Below are 19,249 nucleotides of genomic sequence, written 5' to 3' on the forward strand. Positions count from 1 at the left end.
TGAATGTTTACACTAGCACAGTGGAGTCCCCGGAACAGGCAATGACCTCAAAACCTATTATAACCTATTTTAATAACTCCCATGGATATCCCAACCTCCTGAAGCTATTGTCACATACTGAAGCAGTCTTCTTTTTTCCAGTACTTAGCAGACAGTATAAGCAGTATTGTGGGGAATTGCTTACACTGTCTCTCCCACGGCTTCCATTTACTTCTTGGTGCTGAAATTGGGTTCTCTGTTGTTTACCACCCTTACACCCATCTGTCATCACAGGTTAACAAATAGCTATTGGCTCTAGTGAGCTTGGAAGCATTGAGGAAGGCAGGGTTGGCCTTACTGTGTGCAGGAACGGGATAATACTCCTGTGTTAGTCACAATTCTGTTGTGCTCACTACTTCAAGCAGGGTAAAAAACATCTTCCACGCTCCTCCTCCTCCTGTTCCCCCTTTTTTTTAATCTATGTAACAGACTATATATTCAGGGTTCTGAATGCAATGTCGTATTAAGACAATTTAATACAATATAAAAATGTAATATTTTTATTTTTCCTTCTAAAATTATTTCTGGAAGTATTGCTCATGAAATAAAAATATCTAACAGTGTCAGGTAACGTTTTTTTCTTTTGCCATAAATAGATTGCAACAGTTGTATCTGTCATATGGATTGTAACAGTTTAAAGCTGTACATGGATGTGGATCTTATGAAAAATAAGTCATTGTTCATGGTCAAAGCTACAGCTAGCCATAACTATTTATAAAATATATGGATCATTTTTAAGATCCGTTAAACTCTACATGTAATTGAAACAAAGAAGCTTACCTCAATCTTTCAAATATTTCTTGTTTAGCAAAACCACATTTCATGCTATCATTAAAGAGTAAGAGGTTTTGTAAAACATGTTAGTATGTATCTAATTTTTGCATATATTTATCAAATTCTTAAGATTTTTTAAAGTTAAAATAAAATATGTTTTTATTAATATTGGTCGATTCTGTGATCCAAGACCATAAGCATTTTCATGGAATGGAAGCCTTTCAGCATTGGCATTTTATCCTTAATCTTCATTGCAGCAAAAGCAAAGTGTGATTTGTAGACATTTATTCATAATTTCTAAACCAGTTATGACCTTAATGCATAGACACTTCACCCTGGATTGGGTCACAGTTTATTTTGCATTATATGATCATGAAGATGACCACAAAAAAGGAAAAAACCTTGTATTTTATGTATTAAATACTTTAAATTTAATTTTTTTCATTTTTTTCATGGCCCTACAGTATGTAAACATTTTTTGCTGGTTATAATCTTTAAACTGTTGCTCTCAGTAAACATCCTAAACTTTCCACTAGCTTTGAGGTGCAGGATTAGGTGCAGAAACTGGCCCTATTTAACAGTAACTGTGTTTTATTTAATTTATTTTCAAGGGTTTAGGAAACTAAAATTAACATTTATGACTTAAGAAGGAAATGGAAGGGTAATAGCGATGATGAGTATAGATTTCTTACTGATTCAATGACAGAAAACTCAAGAATGTTTTTCATGTTATGCATTTGTGACCTTGAAAGTCATAACTTGAAGCTACTACATTAGTTCTGGTTCACCACACACACTTGATCTGCCAAAGCACTGACTCATGAAATTCAGGTGTGACGAGTATATAAAGACCATTTGCTATGGAATTAGGAAGACTAGAGATGTTATAAAGGAGAATAATTTATGGGTGAAATAATTGGACTAGGACTGGAAGCCTTCCTACATCATTACCATTGTATCAAGACTAGAAGAGTATATAAAAAAAAATTGGTAGTAATAGAAAAGTCAGACGATAATTTGATTTTTTTTTTTTTTCATTTCAGCAAAAAGATGTCTTTGGGAAAAAAAAGTCTACAAGTAAACTGTGTTTTACTCAGTGCTTTCACATCCCTTCATATCATATGCCACGGTGATCAAGGGAGTGCATTTTTACTTTAATTGTTCTTCATGTATTTCTTTCCTAAGAAAAAACCATCAGCTCAAACATGAGATAGCTTTTATTAAGTAATGACAGTATCCATTTTAATACAAATTTGAAAATGGCCAAGTGTGACTATAACATTGTTCCAATGTTCTGATGTCTGCAAATTAATGAAATATATAATGATTTAATGTTATTAATCTGCATTGAAGTCTTACCATGCTAAATAACACGAACCAACTTTTTTATTTTAGCAGTGTATTCCAGACTCAGTTCCCTTTGTTTTTTTAGACTTAGTCAAAACTGTTTGCTACAACACTTTTTGCATATTAAATATTAAGATTTTTCAACAGAGTACACGCTAAACAATGGATCATTTCTGTGTTCCCTAACTTATAAAAAATGGAGAAGCTATTTTTTTAAATGAAGTTTATTGCTTTTACACTTCTACTGCTTTTACACCTCTGTATCAATGATGCTACATTTCTGTGTTTTGAGAACTCACATAAAAAGCTATCATTTAAGATGAATAAGTGACAATATTAAAAAAATCAATTGATTCTGTAGCTTAGAATACTGTCAATGATTTTTTTATACATATATACATATACATTTTTAATACTAGAAGACTATATTTAAAGATGTTTTCAATGCTGAATCATACATATTTTATATACAGATATCTCTGAAGAATGACTCAAAATAGTGGTTTTATTTACATAGTTTTATCATGACAGACTGTATGGTGGTTGCCAACCATATACTGGGCTGCATCAAAAGCAGCGTGACCAGCAGGTTGAGGGAGGGGATTCTCCGCTCTACTCCGCTCTGGTGGGACCCCACCTGCAGTTCTGCATCCAGCTCTGGGGTCCTCAGCACAGGAGACACATGGACCTGTTGAAGAGGGTCCAGAGAAGGCCACAAAAATGATCAGAGGGATGGAACAGCTCTCCTGTGAGGACAGGCTGAGAGAGTTGGGGTTGTTCAGCCTGGAGGAGAGAAGGCTCTGGGGAGACCTTATAGCAGCCTTCCAGTACTTAAAGGGGGCTTATAAGAAAGATGGGGACAGACTTCTTAGTAGGGTCTGTTGTAACAGGACAAGGGGTAATGGTTTTAAACTGAAAGGGGGTAGATTCAGACTAGATACAAGGAAGAAATTTTTTACCATGAGAGTGGTGAAACAGGTTGCCCAGAGAGGTGGTCGATGCCCCATCCCTGGAAACATTCAAGGCCAGGTCGGACAGGGCTCTGAGCAGTCTGATCTGGTTGAAAATGTCCCTGCCCATGGCAGGGGTTAGACTGTTTGACCTTTAAAGGTCCCTTCCAACCCAAACCATTCTATGATTCTATGAATTCCTCTATGAATCTATTACATGAGGTCTTCAATTTGCGCAGAACTGAGGCTAGACTGCTCAAAGGAACTTGGGGGAATTAGTCACATGAGTTTCATAACATAATTGTTATAACAAATCCTTGTGTATTTAGTGCTAAAGAGTCATCATGGTAGTACAAAACATGGCTATTCCTATCTTCACAGCAACTGCAGGGGCACAACTCAATATGTTATTACAACAATGTGCTTGTACACATCTGACTAATAAATGCAGTACCACAGGGTTATTACCACACTGTGGTGATAGCACTGCAGGGCCATAACATGAGCTGGAAAAGAATTATCAGCATACACTTTTGCCAGATATTTGCAATGCTGGAATTTCTTTAATAGAGGAAAGGAAGACAGCATAACAGATAAGGCTTACACACCTAGATCTATCAGATCTCTCCACCTCCATGTAGGAGCACTGCGGATGCAGGCTGGAGGCCAGACTCTAACCATTCCTCTTGACTTTGTGGTGCAATGAAGTGTGTGATTTATGGCCTGTTTGAGATGACGGGGGAAAACTTCAGGCCCTCTGGATGACCCACTGGCACCTTGGGGGTGCCCCCACCTCAATGCCCTCCTGTTCTCCAGCCCATTTCCCAGAAGCCGAGTGAAGGAGCTCTGTGTCATGCTCCCCAGTCCTGTAGACTCAGAAATGCTGTGCCTCTTTAGAGGGGAGGTGTTACCCAAGAGTTTATAGAGGGCTGTGAAGCTTTTTGAGATGCTTTTGAGGACAATCCATGTGCTCTAAAGTGCAGGATGCTCTGGACCTGGAGACAGAGCATTAGCATACGTGCTATCCATAGAGCCCGGTTAATATTACAGTGGGTAGCGTATAAGAGATATTCAGGTGGAAAAGCTGTAACACAGAGATATAGTGGCTGGGCCAGGTTTGCTCCCTAGACAGCAGTAGCGTCACGGACTGAATGCAGATCTCTATGTTTGCATGTAGCTTGGAGTCTGGCATAATTCAGGGTATAGACGCACTGTAGCCAGTACAAATAACAAATGGCAATTTCTGAGAATAAATTGCCAACTAGAATTTGAAAATGCACAGGTTTATAGCAAAACAATTTGTGATTGCTCAAATTATTAGTAAATTGATCAGCTTAACTAGGCTATTCATCTACTAAATGTGAAGCTTTTCAAGGTTATTTGGGGATGCCTGCTCTCATCTGTCTCACTTTTCCCAGAAATGTTGACAGGACTATACTCACTGGCTGAATAGTTACAAGCTTACTCATCTCTGTCTCTGGAAGACTACTTGGGTTCACTCCTTTAGTAGACTGAAACCAATAAGGACAAATCCTCATATGCTATAAGCAGAGAGAGTGACAAAAAGACCTCAGCAAAGTTGGAGAAGAATAAACTAGCTACCAACTTTTTCCATGAAAGCTAAAGATGTAACAAAAAAGTTAGAAGATCCAAAGTTACCTCAAGTTAAACTCTTTCTTTAAGCTTGAGTCAGACTGTTGTGTTTGGGTTCTGTTCAGATCTGTGTGAAATTATGTACCTATGAGCCACAATTCCTTGGCAGTAAAATGAAATTAAGTGTCCATCTGCCTTAGCTTGGGCTCTTATTTCTTGCTGATAAAACTCCTCTCAGCAGAGAGCTGATAAACAATTTTCATTTGCCTACAGTTGCTTCTCGACAAACGCACACATTCTTTTGAGCTCTGCCAATCACCTTCTAATTCTTCCCAAATCAAAATACCAGTAATTGAAGGTGTAAATGTATGTACAGATTTGTAAGAGAAATAATAAGTGTTTTGCACTTGAAGTGGAATACAATGATTATCAATGATAAATCTTGGAAATAAAAAAAAAATGTTTTCCTGAGATTGTAACTGATGGTTACAGCACATTCACCCGACATCATGAGCACAACGGGCACATTGTGCAAGAGAAGTGAAAGACAAAGAGTACAAACTAGAAGAGAAAGTAGCTTGGCATGAACAGCCTATCCTCATCAAATCATGATGCTATATTAGAATCTGAAATTATGAAAGAGGCCATGTCTGTCGGAACCAGCTTTCAAAATGCTTTTCCACTCCCTCACCAGCTCAGGTCTGTCCTGGGTGCCGTATCACACTCCCTGACAGAGAAAGAGGTCTGAGATAGCGGATGCATCTCCCACAGGCAGCAACGTGCCCTGGGCTCTTTGAATCCTCTGTCTCCACCATGGCAGCAAACCGCTAAGAAATTCTGCCTTTAAAACAGGCAACAATGCAGGCACTGAATGCTATTTTTAAAACCATCCCAATTAAAGGCCTAAAATAGAAAATATGGTGATTGATTTTAAAACCCAACAAAACGTTTCAACTACATCATAAATTGCAGGCATTAGAAAACATAAATAACAGTGGAAGGTATCTAAACTCCTCTCTGTTAAGAAGGCAGGATGCGTAGTCTACAAAATGAATAAAATATGCTAAAACATTTTATTTATACAGGATACAAGATTGCCACAGGGCACAAGTTTTAGTTATCTAAGCAAATAAAATCTTGTTAACTGTTACCTTTTTTATAAAGCCTGATCCAGGAAAGACCATATTTTAATATACTGAAGTAGACAACCAGTATTCCATTTCTTTCAAGGTTATATGAGGCAAGTCAGCTACAATGGAAATTTGATGTGAGCATAATGTTTATACAATAGGAATTTTAAGGGATAGAATGCAAAACGTAAAATTTGTTTCTAATTGCTCTTTACTTTCCAACCTATAAAGCTCAGTGAGAAGGCTGAATGGTTATGTCGTAGTAGATTAAAATTTAAATCAAGTGCATAAACAGCCACTGATAAAACTAATGCATAAAACATAATGAGAATAGGAATCACTGGGAGAGAACTCTCAACTGCATTCTGATGTATGGATTCATAGACTCAGCACAATAAAAAAAAAGATTGGAAGTCCAAACTAGCTACTAGATTCAAATATTGCCCCCAAATTGTTACAATACATGATTTAAACAGTGGTTCTTTGGTTTCTCTTATTCATTATGTCTGGTTTTGAATATTGATTTGAACTTTAAAACTTAATGTAAGTAAAAGATTCACTTGTAGCATTGTGAGCAATTTAATCTCTACAAAGAAAAATTCAGGCTACCAGTTTGCTAGCCTAAGGATAATTTTATTTCAATGGAGGAGCTCTGCAGTAACCTACATACTACTTATACTTATTACTTAAGTACGGTCAGGTTTTAACTATTTAACAGGCTTTTTGTACTCTTGCTTTCAGGAGGGTATGTCACCACTATGTAAGTGGAAATTGTGTATCTGTTATCCCTTTTTCATTTATAGTAAGAAGCTAAGGAAAAAAATAAAATGCAAAATTAGTCAACATTGGAGGACAATGAAAATGCGACCATACATAAATTTTGGTTTTGGAAACAGGTACCACCTCCCAGAATAATATTTGAATTAATCTTAAAAGGAACATATACGCAGATAGAATTAAGGGCAAGAGCAAGGTTTTGCAGATCCCAGAGGAGTCCAAAATCTGATAAGTTACTATTAGATCACTTCTAAAATCACAACAGAGTTGGGCTAGAAAAACCTCTGGTAAATGGCTTTATGGACCAAGCAAAACCAGGCATCTCCTGGCAAAAACATTTCTATTTTATCTGCCAAAGAACATCAGAAAACAAATTAAGATGAAACTTTGCCAGATAATGTATGTGTTAAAAAATGCAGCTACTGGACTGATAAAATTAGCTCATTCATTGTTAACGGAATATACTAAGACACACATTTAGGGCAAAAATACGAAACTTTGTTGACTCAGAAATACTTAAGTACACTGGATTTTCCTTTATCTGTGCTCTTTGAGGTATGCAATATATAAACCTTACATGAATGGATCTTAAAAAACCCGTTGCAGCAAGTTACTCTTTAAAATTCAGGGTATCCCTTGTCGCTTTATTTGTACCAGTTATGAATTTTATAGGAGCATGGTAGTGGCTTAACAGTGCAAAACTGTTACCAGGGCTGGTGACAGGCTGTCAGTTCCTAATGGTACTGGCACCATGGGATTCCTGAAGTCTCTGAATCAAATTCTGATTTCAGTTGTACTAACTTTATCCTGCATGAGTCAGTTTTGTTGAGGGTAGTCACTCTTAAGAGTCATGAATATTAATTTAACTAGGGCAAACACTGTTGTTGATTTGCTATTGCAACACCTCAGCTTTCCAGCGACTGTAGTTAAGTACTGCAAAGACTTACTGCAATCTATGCTCTGAACTGGACATGAAGTGGCAGTACCATTAGTTTGTTCAGTTCTTTCACTACTGTCAGTCTAAAAGAGTGAATGGACAGGTCTGATTGTCATGAAATACATGATTCTGCATCTATATCTTATCCACTGAGTATTGAAAAGTCATGAGCTAAAGTGCTTTTATGAAAGTTGTACATGAGTGGCATAATTTTAGATTTTAAAAAATGAAACTGTTGAGTCTTCAAAAGATGAAAGAAATAGGGGGGAAAAAAAGAAAAATACAGTCAGAGGCATTTATCCAATACTGTGAGGCAAAGGCCATCATTTACCGTGTACAGCTTGGCCTTGAAAAAAGAATTTTTAGAGAACATAGTGATTTAACTATAAAAAGAACTCCATTGTAAACATTCTGAGATAGGAAAGAATAACAGCACCTTCCGTCACATTGATGATCAATCTATAGAGACATGTGTGATATTTTACCAAAATTTTTTCTGCAGCATATGGCAAGGAGTTGCTGCAATTTTTCTTTCAATTGTTACACAGATTTTGCCATTTTTCTTTTTTAATAGGGAAAACTATGGTACATTATTTAGACTTTATCAAATAGAATGAAAACTAGTATTTGATTGCACTGTTATAAAGAACTAAGAAAGAAGGTCACACAGGGAAAAAGAAAGTAACTTAAGGTCAAGAAGAAAAATAAGAAAATTTCAGTGAAGAGATCAACTGCTCATCCTAAGCCATACATAAAAAAGCACAACTAATTTCCTGTCTAAAACATGCTTTAAGATGCTATAAGACTGCTAACTAATATGATTGCTAAGACTGGCATTAGTTATGTCCTGATCAGACTTCCTAGAAAGAATGGACTGCTATGAATTGTTTTAATAAGTATATATGAAGTCTGAAAAGATAAAGATGGCTTGTCTAGAATTCTTTTTTATCTGTCTAGTCATCACAGCATCCTATGAAAATAGCATTACGTGGGATGAAGAAAGACTTGAAGAAGCTACAGCATTACTAGAAGTTGTAGGCGAGAAAAATTGGAGGAGATCATTAATTTTCTGAGGAATGTGTTGTGGGCACAGTTTAAACCTGAGAACAGGCTGTTGTCTAAAGTACAATGGGTTTTGGGTCACCTGCTTTGCAAATGTGGTGACTGTGTCACAATCAGCTGAGAAACTGCTGATACAGGACTGATCGCCAACCTTAACCCTTTTTTGCGGTAGGAGGTGACACCAGGGTTTTTTGCTGGCATCCTCTGCCCACCCAACCCAGACTTACCCTACAGTTGCCACCTCCTGCCTTGTAACCTCTCCCAGATGCCCACCAGATGTCCACAGACAGGGTAGATGACTCTCAGCCATAGAATATTTTGACATGCAGTGCATGGTCATGCAGACTGGTCATAAATATGACAGCTTCCGAAATACCAGTGATGGAAAAAAGGTCCTGGTAAAAACTTAGCTCTGTTGACTGTTACACAAATCATAACTCTACAGATATTGCAGGTTCACTACTGTTCCGGAGAATGGTACATTGACTTGGGCATATTTAAACATCCATTTTGAAATTACATTCCCAACTTCTTTCTATTCACATTTGGTTGAATACAGTCTGTCCCTTAAAAGCCTTATACAGGATATTTTCTTTTTTTAAAAAATATATTTAAAGTGTATGTAGTCTAACTACCTTTTCACAATGCAGTAGGAGAGTGGAAGTACCTCCAATAAGGTTGTAATGCCATCCACCTTCTTAAAACATTCTACACTAAATAACTATTAAATCAAAATATCACGCTTTACCAATAAGTTATGAAATGTCCAAACAAGTATATGACATTTTAAGGAGGCTGTTACAGACAAAACTACACCATATCTCATATTTCAAAGATCTTTTAAAAAAGAAGACCAATTATTCTGTCAGCTTCATTGTGGAAATCCAGAACAACTCTGCCTATTTCATTCAGGTTAACGCTGGGCCCCTCACAGGGGCTGATTGAGCTGCTTAGAGTCTACAGGAGCCCCCTTACTGAATGCAACAAGGACTGAATTTCAGCTATAGCATACAAAATTAATAGGCAATGGGTCAGCCAGGCAATGACCAAGGCTATGTCCACACATGAGTGTATAATTAGCTAGTAATACCTGATCCTCATTAATTCATGTTCATTTTTGCTAGTGCTAACTGATATTGTGCTGTGATAGCTCCATCGCAATGGCCACAGTTTCTCTCCCTTCTCCACAGCCTGAAATTTGCTTCCTCATCTGCCTCCCGCTGTTCACAGCCCCTTATTCCAGAGCCTCACTGCTGCAGTTGTTTCTCTTGTCTTGCATATCGTTTTGTCTGAGAAACATCACATTCTTCCCAAATTACTTGGCATCATAGCTGGGTGCCCAAGGAGGTGCTTGTTCTGTTGGAGAGTATACATTGTAGCTTGAACAAAACCTCTGAAATTTGCTCGTCTCTGCTAAAATTCTAGGAAATGTCACCAACTCCCCATGTCTGACCTACTGTACTTAAACATCTGTAAATTTCATTAAATTTTCTTTCCTCCTACTGAAACACAGTGTGTAACTGCTTGGAGCTGTTAACTGTACACTGTGGGTTTTTTCCTCCATCTCTCTCTTTAAGGCATTGGAGCTTTGGTAGTTCTAAACCCCAAAATGTACAAGGACGAGTAAGTATATGAAAAGATAAATCAGTGGAGTTTATGTCCAGTTTTAATCACTATCTCCAAAGAGGAAGAAAGGAAGCAACACAAATGTAAAGGCAAGCAGGACGGTATCTCTCTTGTATGTATTCTCTCTCTAATTCCATAGGGAAATGTCACTAATAGTCAGTAATAACTCTCATTCCACGATGCTCATTCAGTTTCTCTGAACTCACTGGAGCACTCTATGAAATGTCTTAGAATATATCTTATTAGCCTTACGTAAGAAATACAGGTGGTTTTCTTCCAGGAAAATGAGCGAGACAGACAGGAAAATGGAGTATGCTAAAGAATCATCATTTTTCAACTGACCATAATAAAAGAGGTACAAGGTACAATGTGTAAAAAAAAATCTTTCTAGAATTATAAAAGTGAGGATTTTGCTTAGCAAGCCTTTATGTGACTATATTTTGCAATATAGAAATATAGAAAAGAAAAATGAGCTATCACTTTATTTTAAAATCCCATATTTTAAAGTATCCTTTTTTTCAGAGCACTGGAAATTTTAGACCTTTACTTCTGGAATTAGTAGAAGAGCTGATAGAATTAGCAGATTGTTATTCTTTACACGAATCAGCACTACTGTGGCATGAGACTGTGCCATTAAGCTTACACACATTTAATGAGTCAAAAAGTGTGGTAAGATTCAGGAATCTTGGGTTGCTTTTCAGATTTTTAAATTTATTGATTCTTGCTATTCTTTGGTCATTTTAATATTTTGAGGTAAGAGCTTTAAAATTAAATGAAAAGTAGGAAAGCAGACAGTGCCCCAGATTTGGGTCCCTTTGGCACCTACATATGCACTTTTACTTCCTATTGAAATAATGTGTAACCTGTCACTTGTCCTCTAGGTTCTTTTTTCTTAGTAATTTTTCTGTTGGGTCACTATCAGGTTTCATTGCTGTTGGGCATTCTTAAGTAATTTTAAAATACTAAACATGGTCCAAGTCAAGCTAGTCTGAATGAGTTTTAATTCTGAAATATTTTTAAAAAAACTCTTCCACAATCACGGGTGAACAGCCACAATCTTTTCTTTCTCATCTTTGAGCTACCATCCATAGAACAACAAAGCAGAATAATTTATCCTACAGAATTGAATTTAAATACCTTTTGAATGCTTTTAAAAGACTAGAGATGGAGCCCAATTCCTCTCTGCAGTTAGCGGCTTGCAGGTGACCAAGAGTTCTTTGGTTTCTTTCATATTTTACCTAATTTATCTGCCTAGGAATCAAACTCTTGCAACAGAGACCTGGAACAGCAGTGGACTCAGGCTGCGTAAGTCAGTGTCCTTCAAAAGCATCTTTGCAGTGAGTATACTGCTATTTTAGATGAAATGGTACTTGTGGGTCTCATCTTCACAATGCCTACTGTTAAATAATACTACAATTGAAATAAGCTTCACATTATACCCCTGAGCTATGCCTTGCATTATCTAGGCCAACATCTTCACTCAAAAAGGTGCTTATGTGTTTTTTTCCCCACAAGGTAGTCACCTATATCATCTTAGTTCATATATAAAAACCTTCACATGTCCTACATGCCTGTTAAGCACAAGTCAAGCAGAACTTGACAATTACAAAGAGTACAGTCAGACAAGGATGACCAACCAACGCAAGGATGGCCAACCTATGACCCATGGACCAAATCAAGGCCATTAGAAAGACTCATACAGCTCGCAGACCCCTCACTGTCCTCCTCTTTTCTCAGCACTGTTGGAGGAAGGCAAACTATGTCATATGAAAAACGAAATCTGCACATGACAGTTGCTCTGTCAAGGCATGTAACCCCACAAACTGGCTGGGTTACTTCTGAGGTAACTAAAATGTTTAACTATTTCAATTTCTTAATAAAATCCCCCCCAAGTCTGCTTAGATCGCAGGTCTGCCTGGTTCAGAATGTTATTTTTCATAAATATCCCTCTTGATTTTGATCTCCAATTTAGGCTGGAATAGGTTGAATAAAATATTTCTAACTTCCAGGAAAAAAGAAACCAACCAACAACAGACATTTTTCTGAAATTTGTATGAAAGTTTGTAGACAAGCACTTCCCTTACAATTCTTCTGACGGAAATAGTTGGAACCCAAGTATTCAATGCAATATGAATCTAGAAATAAACCCAAACTTCAATGACTGTCATTGTTTATGTGAGAAAAACAGAAAAAAAATATTTTGTCTTCATTAGGTACTCTTATTGGGTTTCAATGTAATATGTACTCTAAAATCAGAACCTCTAACCTCATTATCGGTTTATATACAAAATACCGTTGGGATGGTTACCGGTCACTTTACTAATTACATTTACACTATCTTAACAAAATCAGGTAACACACATCCTTTTTATTATTAATTTTATTAGTAATTAATGGTGCATGATTGCATGTTATGATCAGTTAGGTTTTTTTTTGAGTTTAATAAGAACAATACTCATTGCTGGCAACTTGAATAGATAGCAGAAGAATTAGGCTGAAGTTAAGAAATAGTTTGACTCCTGCTTCTCTACATGCAGCAAATAAACTGTATCAGCAAGTTGTAGTAGTGTAAGATGTTTTTCCAGTAGGTAGAAATATTGCTTTGATTTCTTAGTGTGGAAAAGTTGATGCTTTCTTTTTGTAAATATTAATCATTAGATTCAAGATACAATAAAGAAAAATACAAGGCTTCTAAAAGTAATATATGGAGAAATTAAAGCATTCTTGTGTTACAGAAGAAGGAAGATGGCCAGACCTGCATAACTGAGAAAGGTTGATGCAGCTGAGGCAGCTGAATTTATTACTTATGGGAAAAGAAACTTCTGAGGTTATCTTGCTCTTAATGGATAGTGTGAAACTCAGATTTATCTTAGCGCAAGTTTTCTCAAATGCTTTCCAACAGACATTGTCATTCCTGGAAATTCTAGTCACGAAAATTTCATTGTTATTGCTGCTTTAACAAATTAGCCAATTTAGGAAGTCTTCTAGCAGTTGAGTTACTTGCAGACTCACTACTGATTGCTCCAACTCTTACAGTTTAATGGGTCTGTGACCATAATGACTTTACAGATACATTGCTCCAGGACCTGTAGCAGTTTCAGTCTCAGCAATGAGAGAGAGGTGACTCAGCAGCCAAGTCAAAAGACCCAGTTCACTGGGTTCCTGACTCATGTTTTGCCTTTCATAGTGTCTAGTCCTATACTTGAGACGAAGCTGTCACTTTGCTCTTGGGATATTTAAGGGAAAGTCTGCTACGCTCAACTTATGACAGAATTCACTCAAATGCTTAAAAAAATAGTGTCATAAAGACTTAGGGGAGGCTGCACGTAAATGTATCTGGTGCTCATATACTTGTTAAGGTGGCAAAACCAACTTGCATAGACCGCTTTAGGGTATACCTGGGAAGAGTTTGTAGTCTTCAGCAGCAAGAAAACATGCTGGAAAACATCCTTGAATGCTACAGAGCATGATTCTTGATTTTAAGGAGGTGGCAGCTATGTTGCAAAATGGGCTGCAGTTTCCTTGGCCCCTCTTCACCTCATCCACAGGAAATCTCCTAGTCTCTTACAGAAGGTTCTGGTAATAATGCAGAGAAAAAGTAAAATACCCCATTCTTGGGTCTTTCACCTACAGTTTGCAGAAGTGGTGAAGAAATACAGGAATTAGTTTTTTCTTACTTTTAGCAGCTTTTTACAGAGGTACAATGAATCATCAGCTGCATTTCAAGAGAGTGTATCTGGAGTGCAAATACCAGGGTGCAACTTCTGACACTTCAACTTTTAGTCAGTGCAGGAGGTGTTATTTTTGGTTTAATTTTAAGCCGTGTTGAGATTACAGGAATGCTGCATGGTATGATTATTTCTGAGCTTTGCCCCAAAGCCCCACTATTTAGATCGAAGTCTTTTCAGGTCTACTTTACCATTCACAGGAACTCTATTTCCAGTATTAATGAGAAGAAAAATTCACTAAAATGTTCCTAAAGGAGAAGAATATTTAACTAGGAAGGTATGATCATATCTTTGTGTGAGGCAGCTCTTTGCAAAGTGTGAAAGAATGAAAACTCTCATTACAATCACCATTTGCATAAAGCCAGTCTGGTTAGCTCAGTAGTTAGAAATAATGCTCATTGCTTTCATATAGAGCTGACATCTATACTCAGTGTAATTACAGTCTAACGTACAAAGTGCAACATAGATCCTCCTTTTCTAGAAGTGCTTGTTTTTTGCAGTGCTGATTCAGCTCCTCTAATTCTATAGTATGAGTACATGCAGTCAGAGCTTATTTGGGATAATTGACATTAAAACAGTTACAAAGGGTAGAAAGGAAAAACTATAAGATGTCTACTTGGAATAATTTAGATCTTTGTCTAGACCCCTAGAATGCAAATTAACACTCAGCTACAGTTTCTGTAAACTAGTGCCCAACAGTCAACATGTTATAAATACTTCCTCAAATCTGTACTTTGCGTGATAAGTCTAAGAGTAAATTCAGAGTAGAATTTGTAGATCTCATTTTTTTTCAATTAATTGCACTAATTAACTGATGATAATATGGTATCAAATAGTAGAAGGGATGTTATATAAATAGTTGTTCAAGGACATTTATGATTTTTTCCTAGGATTTCACAAGACAAACTAGACTAAACACCACAACTAGAATAGGATTGATTTTTTTGGGAAACTTGCTTTTTGGAAAAACCTGTAAACTAATTTGTACCCACTCTTTGTAAACTCTTTGAGATAAGGAAATCCTGTATGCAAAATAAATATTTTTTTTTTTGTCTGTAAACAATGGTGAAGTACCTATATAGTCCTACATGATAATTAAAGTAACTCTGCAAGATTCAGGTATAACAACTGACATCAACATTATCTATTATCATCAGATAAATAACCAGAAGTTTCTCACAGCTGTAGGATTTCCTATATCTATTTAACTAATGGAGAATTACAATATACAAAGGTTATTGTATTTTTAATGATAATGTAATTAAGCATGTCTCAACTGAAGCAGTACCTAGAAGTATTCACGTTCATTTCTGCAGAATATATCTTTTGACCATTTCCACCACCTGGTAACTAAGAGACTCATCTGGCTACCATGTCCCAGTTTTGTGTGCCCCACAGCAAGAAAGATATTGGAACAAGTTCAGTGGAAGCCCCAAAAGATGGTTAGGGGCTTGGAGCACATGATACAGAGAAGTTGAGAGAGGAGTTTGTACAGCCTGGAGAACAGAAGGGTAAGGAAGGAAACAGCCTTCAGCTACCTGACGGAAGGTGATGGAGAAGAAAGAGTAAGACTCCTTTCAGAATTGCAGAGCAAAAATACAGAATTCAACAGACAAAAAGTACAACAGGGGTGGCCAAACACTAGAACAGGTCTCCCAGAGAGGTTATAAAGTCTCCGTCCTTGGAGATATTCAACACTTGACTGGACAAGGCTCTGGACAACCTGATCTAACTTTGAAGCTGGTTGTAACTTCAAAATTCAAAGTTATGTCTACTTTGACTGGCCATTGGACCAGATGACCTCCAGAGATCCCTTTCAGCCTAAGTTGTTATATGATGCTATGATTTTCAGAAAAGAAGAATTTTAATTTGTCTTTTTAGCCAGTGGAATTTTAAATCTGAAAATATCTCCAACTTTCATTAATTGAGCCTATGTCATTTAAAGATACATTTCTCAATGGCATCACTGGTAGTGATATCTTCATAGCATGGCAAAATATTCATAAAGGCTGCAAAATTTTATGATAAAAGAAAATTACAGAGGGAAAAAAAATTGAAATCTCATCCCTTCAGGCATTGTTCTGAGTCACTGGAAGTAGTGGCATTCAAATTTTCCAACAGTCCTGCCAAAGTGAGGAAACAATGAAAGATTATTTGCATAAATTATATCCTGCTAGCTATAACATAAAATCTAAAACCAAGAAAGAGGTTCCTGCAGAAAGAGTTGCTTTTATGAATAAAGTTTTGCAGATTGTTCTAACAGTGAGTGAATTCCATTTCTGAAAACAAGAGCAAATTAATAAGCACACAGGTTTTGCACCAGTGCTTTTCAAGCAAGTCAAAATCTCCTCAGAGAAACAGTAGCAAGTCAAATATTTGTAAAGCAGATGCAGCATTTGCCTTAATTCCCAGATGCTCAGAACCCAGATTTCCATACATGAATTGGAGTAGGAAGAAGAGCATTACCATGACTTACTGAAGCTTATTTCATCTATTAGCCAGTGCGCATTATATGTTCCTTTCTATGTTCAAGGCTGTTCAGTGCAGCCCATAGATGTTAGAGTCTTTCCTACACAGACAAGGGCTCATGTTGCACCAATTCTGATGAACAGTACAGAGCCCAGTGTGAGAGTCAGCACTCAGTAACTTATGCTAAAAAATAAGCTGCAAATAGAAATCGTCAACAGTGAAAATAAAAGTACTAACAGGAATGAAGAACAGAAGAGCCTTAATGTATATCCACAGAGTTGCAATCTAACGTAAGTCAGCCCCGTGGTCTCTTTTGTCCTGGAGCTAGAGAGCCTAGCTGAGCTACAGAAATCTCGTTAGTGACCAATGGTACAAATAATCAACATTTCCTGCACTACAGCCAAATCATCTCTTTCCCAGATTACAAAGGCTGCTCTCCTTGGTGCAGACAACATTTAATTGCCAACCACTACCAGACCTACACAGAATACAGCCTCGGTTGTTGGCAGAGATGGTTTAATGAATTTGTGGATTTGTCTCTTCACTGTCCCAATCCAGCTGATGGTGGAAGAAAACGAAAAGCTATCTGAACCCCCGGACACAGAGCTTGGCATGACATTAATGTCAGACAGTTTTATGGAGCACCTCCAGAAGAGCCGGGCAGACAACCGCGCCGTGTGATGCAGGAACGAGCTCTGCCAGAACCCAGGCTGGGGGGGAGGAAGAGGGCGATGGTGGTCCTGACATCCCAGCGCTCCCTCCATGTTTGCCCAACGCTGGGCAAATCCATGCCCGAGGTGATGACATTTAGCTCCATCTGCCACGAAGCTCTTAGCTTGAGTTTCCACGCACTCAGCCTGCTGCCAGCGCAAAGCCTGGAGCTCTGCCATGTGGGAAGGAGGAGCCCATTACACTGTGAAAATCGTTTTCGTATCTCCAGAAGCCAGCATTTCCCATGCCACAGGGAAGAACATTAGCCGTATCTGTTCCATTCATTATTTCAGAAAACGTAAAAATGAAAGAAGCTTAATACCCAGAATCCCTTTTTTACAACTACTGCCATTTTAATTACCCAGTATAATCAATTTTATCTAGGTTAAGGGTTAAATGCTGCAGTAAAAAAAAAAAGAAAAAAAAATGCATAAAATAGGTATTTTTATTTAAAATATATTAACATTAGGGAAAAAAACATCTAAAAATAGCGTAACAAGTCAGAAATATTAAAAGACAGGGATGAAAAGGAAACAGCATTTACTGATGTTTTGTTTCATACTTGTATTGTCTTTTCTTGCAGTCTGGATGAGTAGAAATTCTCCTTTAAAAGGAAAACAAAGGTTCTTAAATTATCATACATTTCCATTAGCTGGGGCAATGAGAAAAAAAATGCAGAAAATAATTCGGGATCCGCACAAAAGATATAAAAGTTTCATTCCTATGGGATAAGAGGGGAAGGGTCCAGATTCAAAGCAGAACATTAAGGAACATGGCAAAAGGGACCTCTTTGGGTTTTGTCTTTTAATATATTCGTTGTAATTAAACAAAAAAAGAGACTTGTATTTTGAATGTTGTAACTCAAGTGAGCCCAACTCAAGTGCTTTATTAGCTCAAAACACACAGAAGAGAGACAGAAGGTGTATAGTTGGTGTCAAATGCTGCTGGCATTCTGTCACATTTATAAGTCTTAATTTACATATATGCACCTATTTGCACTTTATAGGTGCGAAGGTCAATTATTGCAAGCATAATTAACATTTTACTGCCAGAAGTTGTTAAGCTATTTAGGTAAAATGAAGATTTGAATAACAGAGCATGATAACTAGATACTATATTAAAGGATGAGTAATAAAATTTAGGATCTGAAAAACTTGGCTCATTTAGAGTATTGTTGGTTCCAAGAGAACATAATTTGACTTAATAAACTCAAAAGTAATAGAAATGACTGCATCCTGTAGCATAACTGGGGGGAAAAGTGTGTGAAACTCATGCAAATTAGCATGAAAGAAGCTTGAATAAAATGTTCCACAAAGAAGGGAAACTGATGTACATCTGCCTCTGAACAGCAAGAGAAGGGGTAGAGGGAATTTTAAAGGCAGCTTTTCAATACCTGCAAGGAGATAACCAAGGAAGCAGAGCCAAGCTCTTCACTCAGATGCTTGGTGGGAGAATAGGCAACAGTCCTAAATTGAACTGGGGGAGATTCCTTCTGGACATAAAGAAAAACAAATTTACTATGAATATAATGAAGAACTGGAACGGGAGTCCAGAGAGGTTGTGGGATCGCAGTCTTTGGAGGTTTCCAGGATGTGACTGGATAACCCTGAGCAACCTGCTCTGATTTCAGTGTTGACCCTGCTTTGAAGAGCGGGTTGGGCCAGAGACCTCACACGGTTCCTTCCAGTTCAGCAGTTCTGTGACACATACGGTGATGGTGAGAAATAAAAACCACTCCTGAAATTTCAGTATTGAAAGAAAGTAGATGCATACGACATGCCTGTCTTGAAAATGGAAGCACTAGCAGTATTTATAGTCACAACCTCTAAAGCACTTCTCAGAAATGGTAAATAAGCTCTGTGCCTGAAAGAAGAAATAAAAAAACAAAGGCCTATATCTGAAAGACTGATTGAGGAGTGGGCGTTTAGGCAAATTAATTCCCATATATTCATAGTATAACTGTATAATTTTTATTGACTTTAAAAAATCCATAATAGCCACTAAAATCTTTGAAAGTGAGAGAAAACATGAAGTTAATGAATAGTAAGTGAATAAATATGCATTTTATTTTTTAAAGAAACAAAGTAAAGCTGAATTTAGATCTGG

The 19,249-nt window shown here is 37.2% G+C and overlaps 1 protein-coding gene across 1 annotated transcript in view; it reads right to left on the reverse strand.

The window, feature by feature from the left end:
* DLG2 (discs, large homolog 2 (Drosophila)) overlaps positions 1 to 19,249 on the reverse strand; it is a 1,012,119-nt gene that overhangs the window by 580,851 nt on the left and 412,019 nt on the right. The window contains exons 6-8 of the mRNA XM_010576558.1: positions 13,056 to 13,073; positions 9,542 to 9,566; positions 2,400 to 2,407 (exon numbers count right to left, since the gene is read on the reverse strand). Of these exons, the coding sequence (XP_010574860.1) occupies positions 2,400 to 2,407; positions 9,542 to 9,566; positions 13,056 to 13,073 (51 nt within the window). The remainder of the gene's footprint in view (positions 1 to 2,399; positions 2,408 to 9,541; positions 9,567 to 13,055; positions 13,074 to 19,249) is intronic.

This window comes from Haliaeetus leucocephalus, unplaced genomic scaffold (assembly GCF_000737465.1).
Source record: "Haliaeetus leucocephalus isolate CR32 unplaced genomic scaffold, Haliaeetus_leucocephalus-4.0 Scaffold536, whole genome shotgun sequence".
NCBI lineage: Eukaryota > Metazoa > Chordata > Aves > Accipitriformes > Accipitridae > Haliaeetus > Haliaeetus leucocephalus.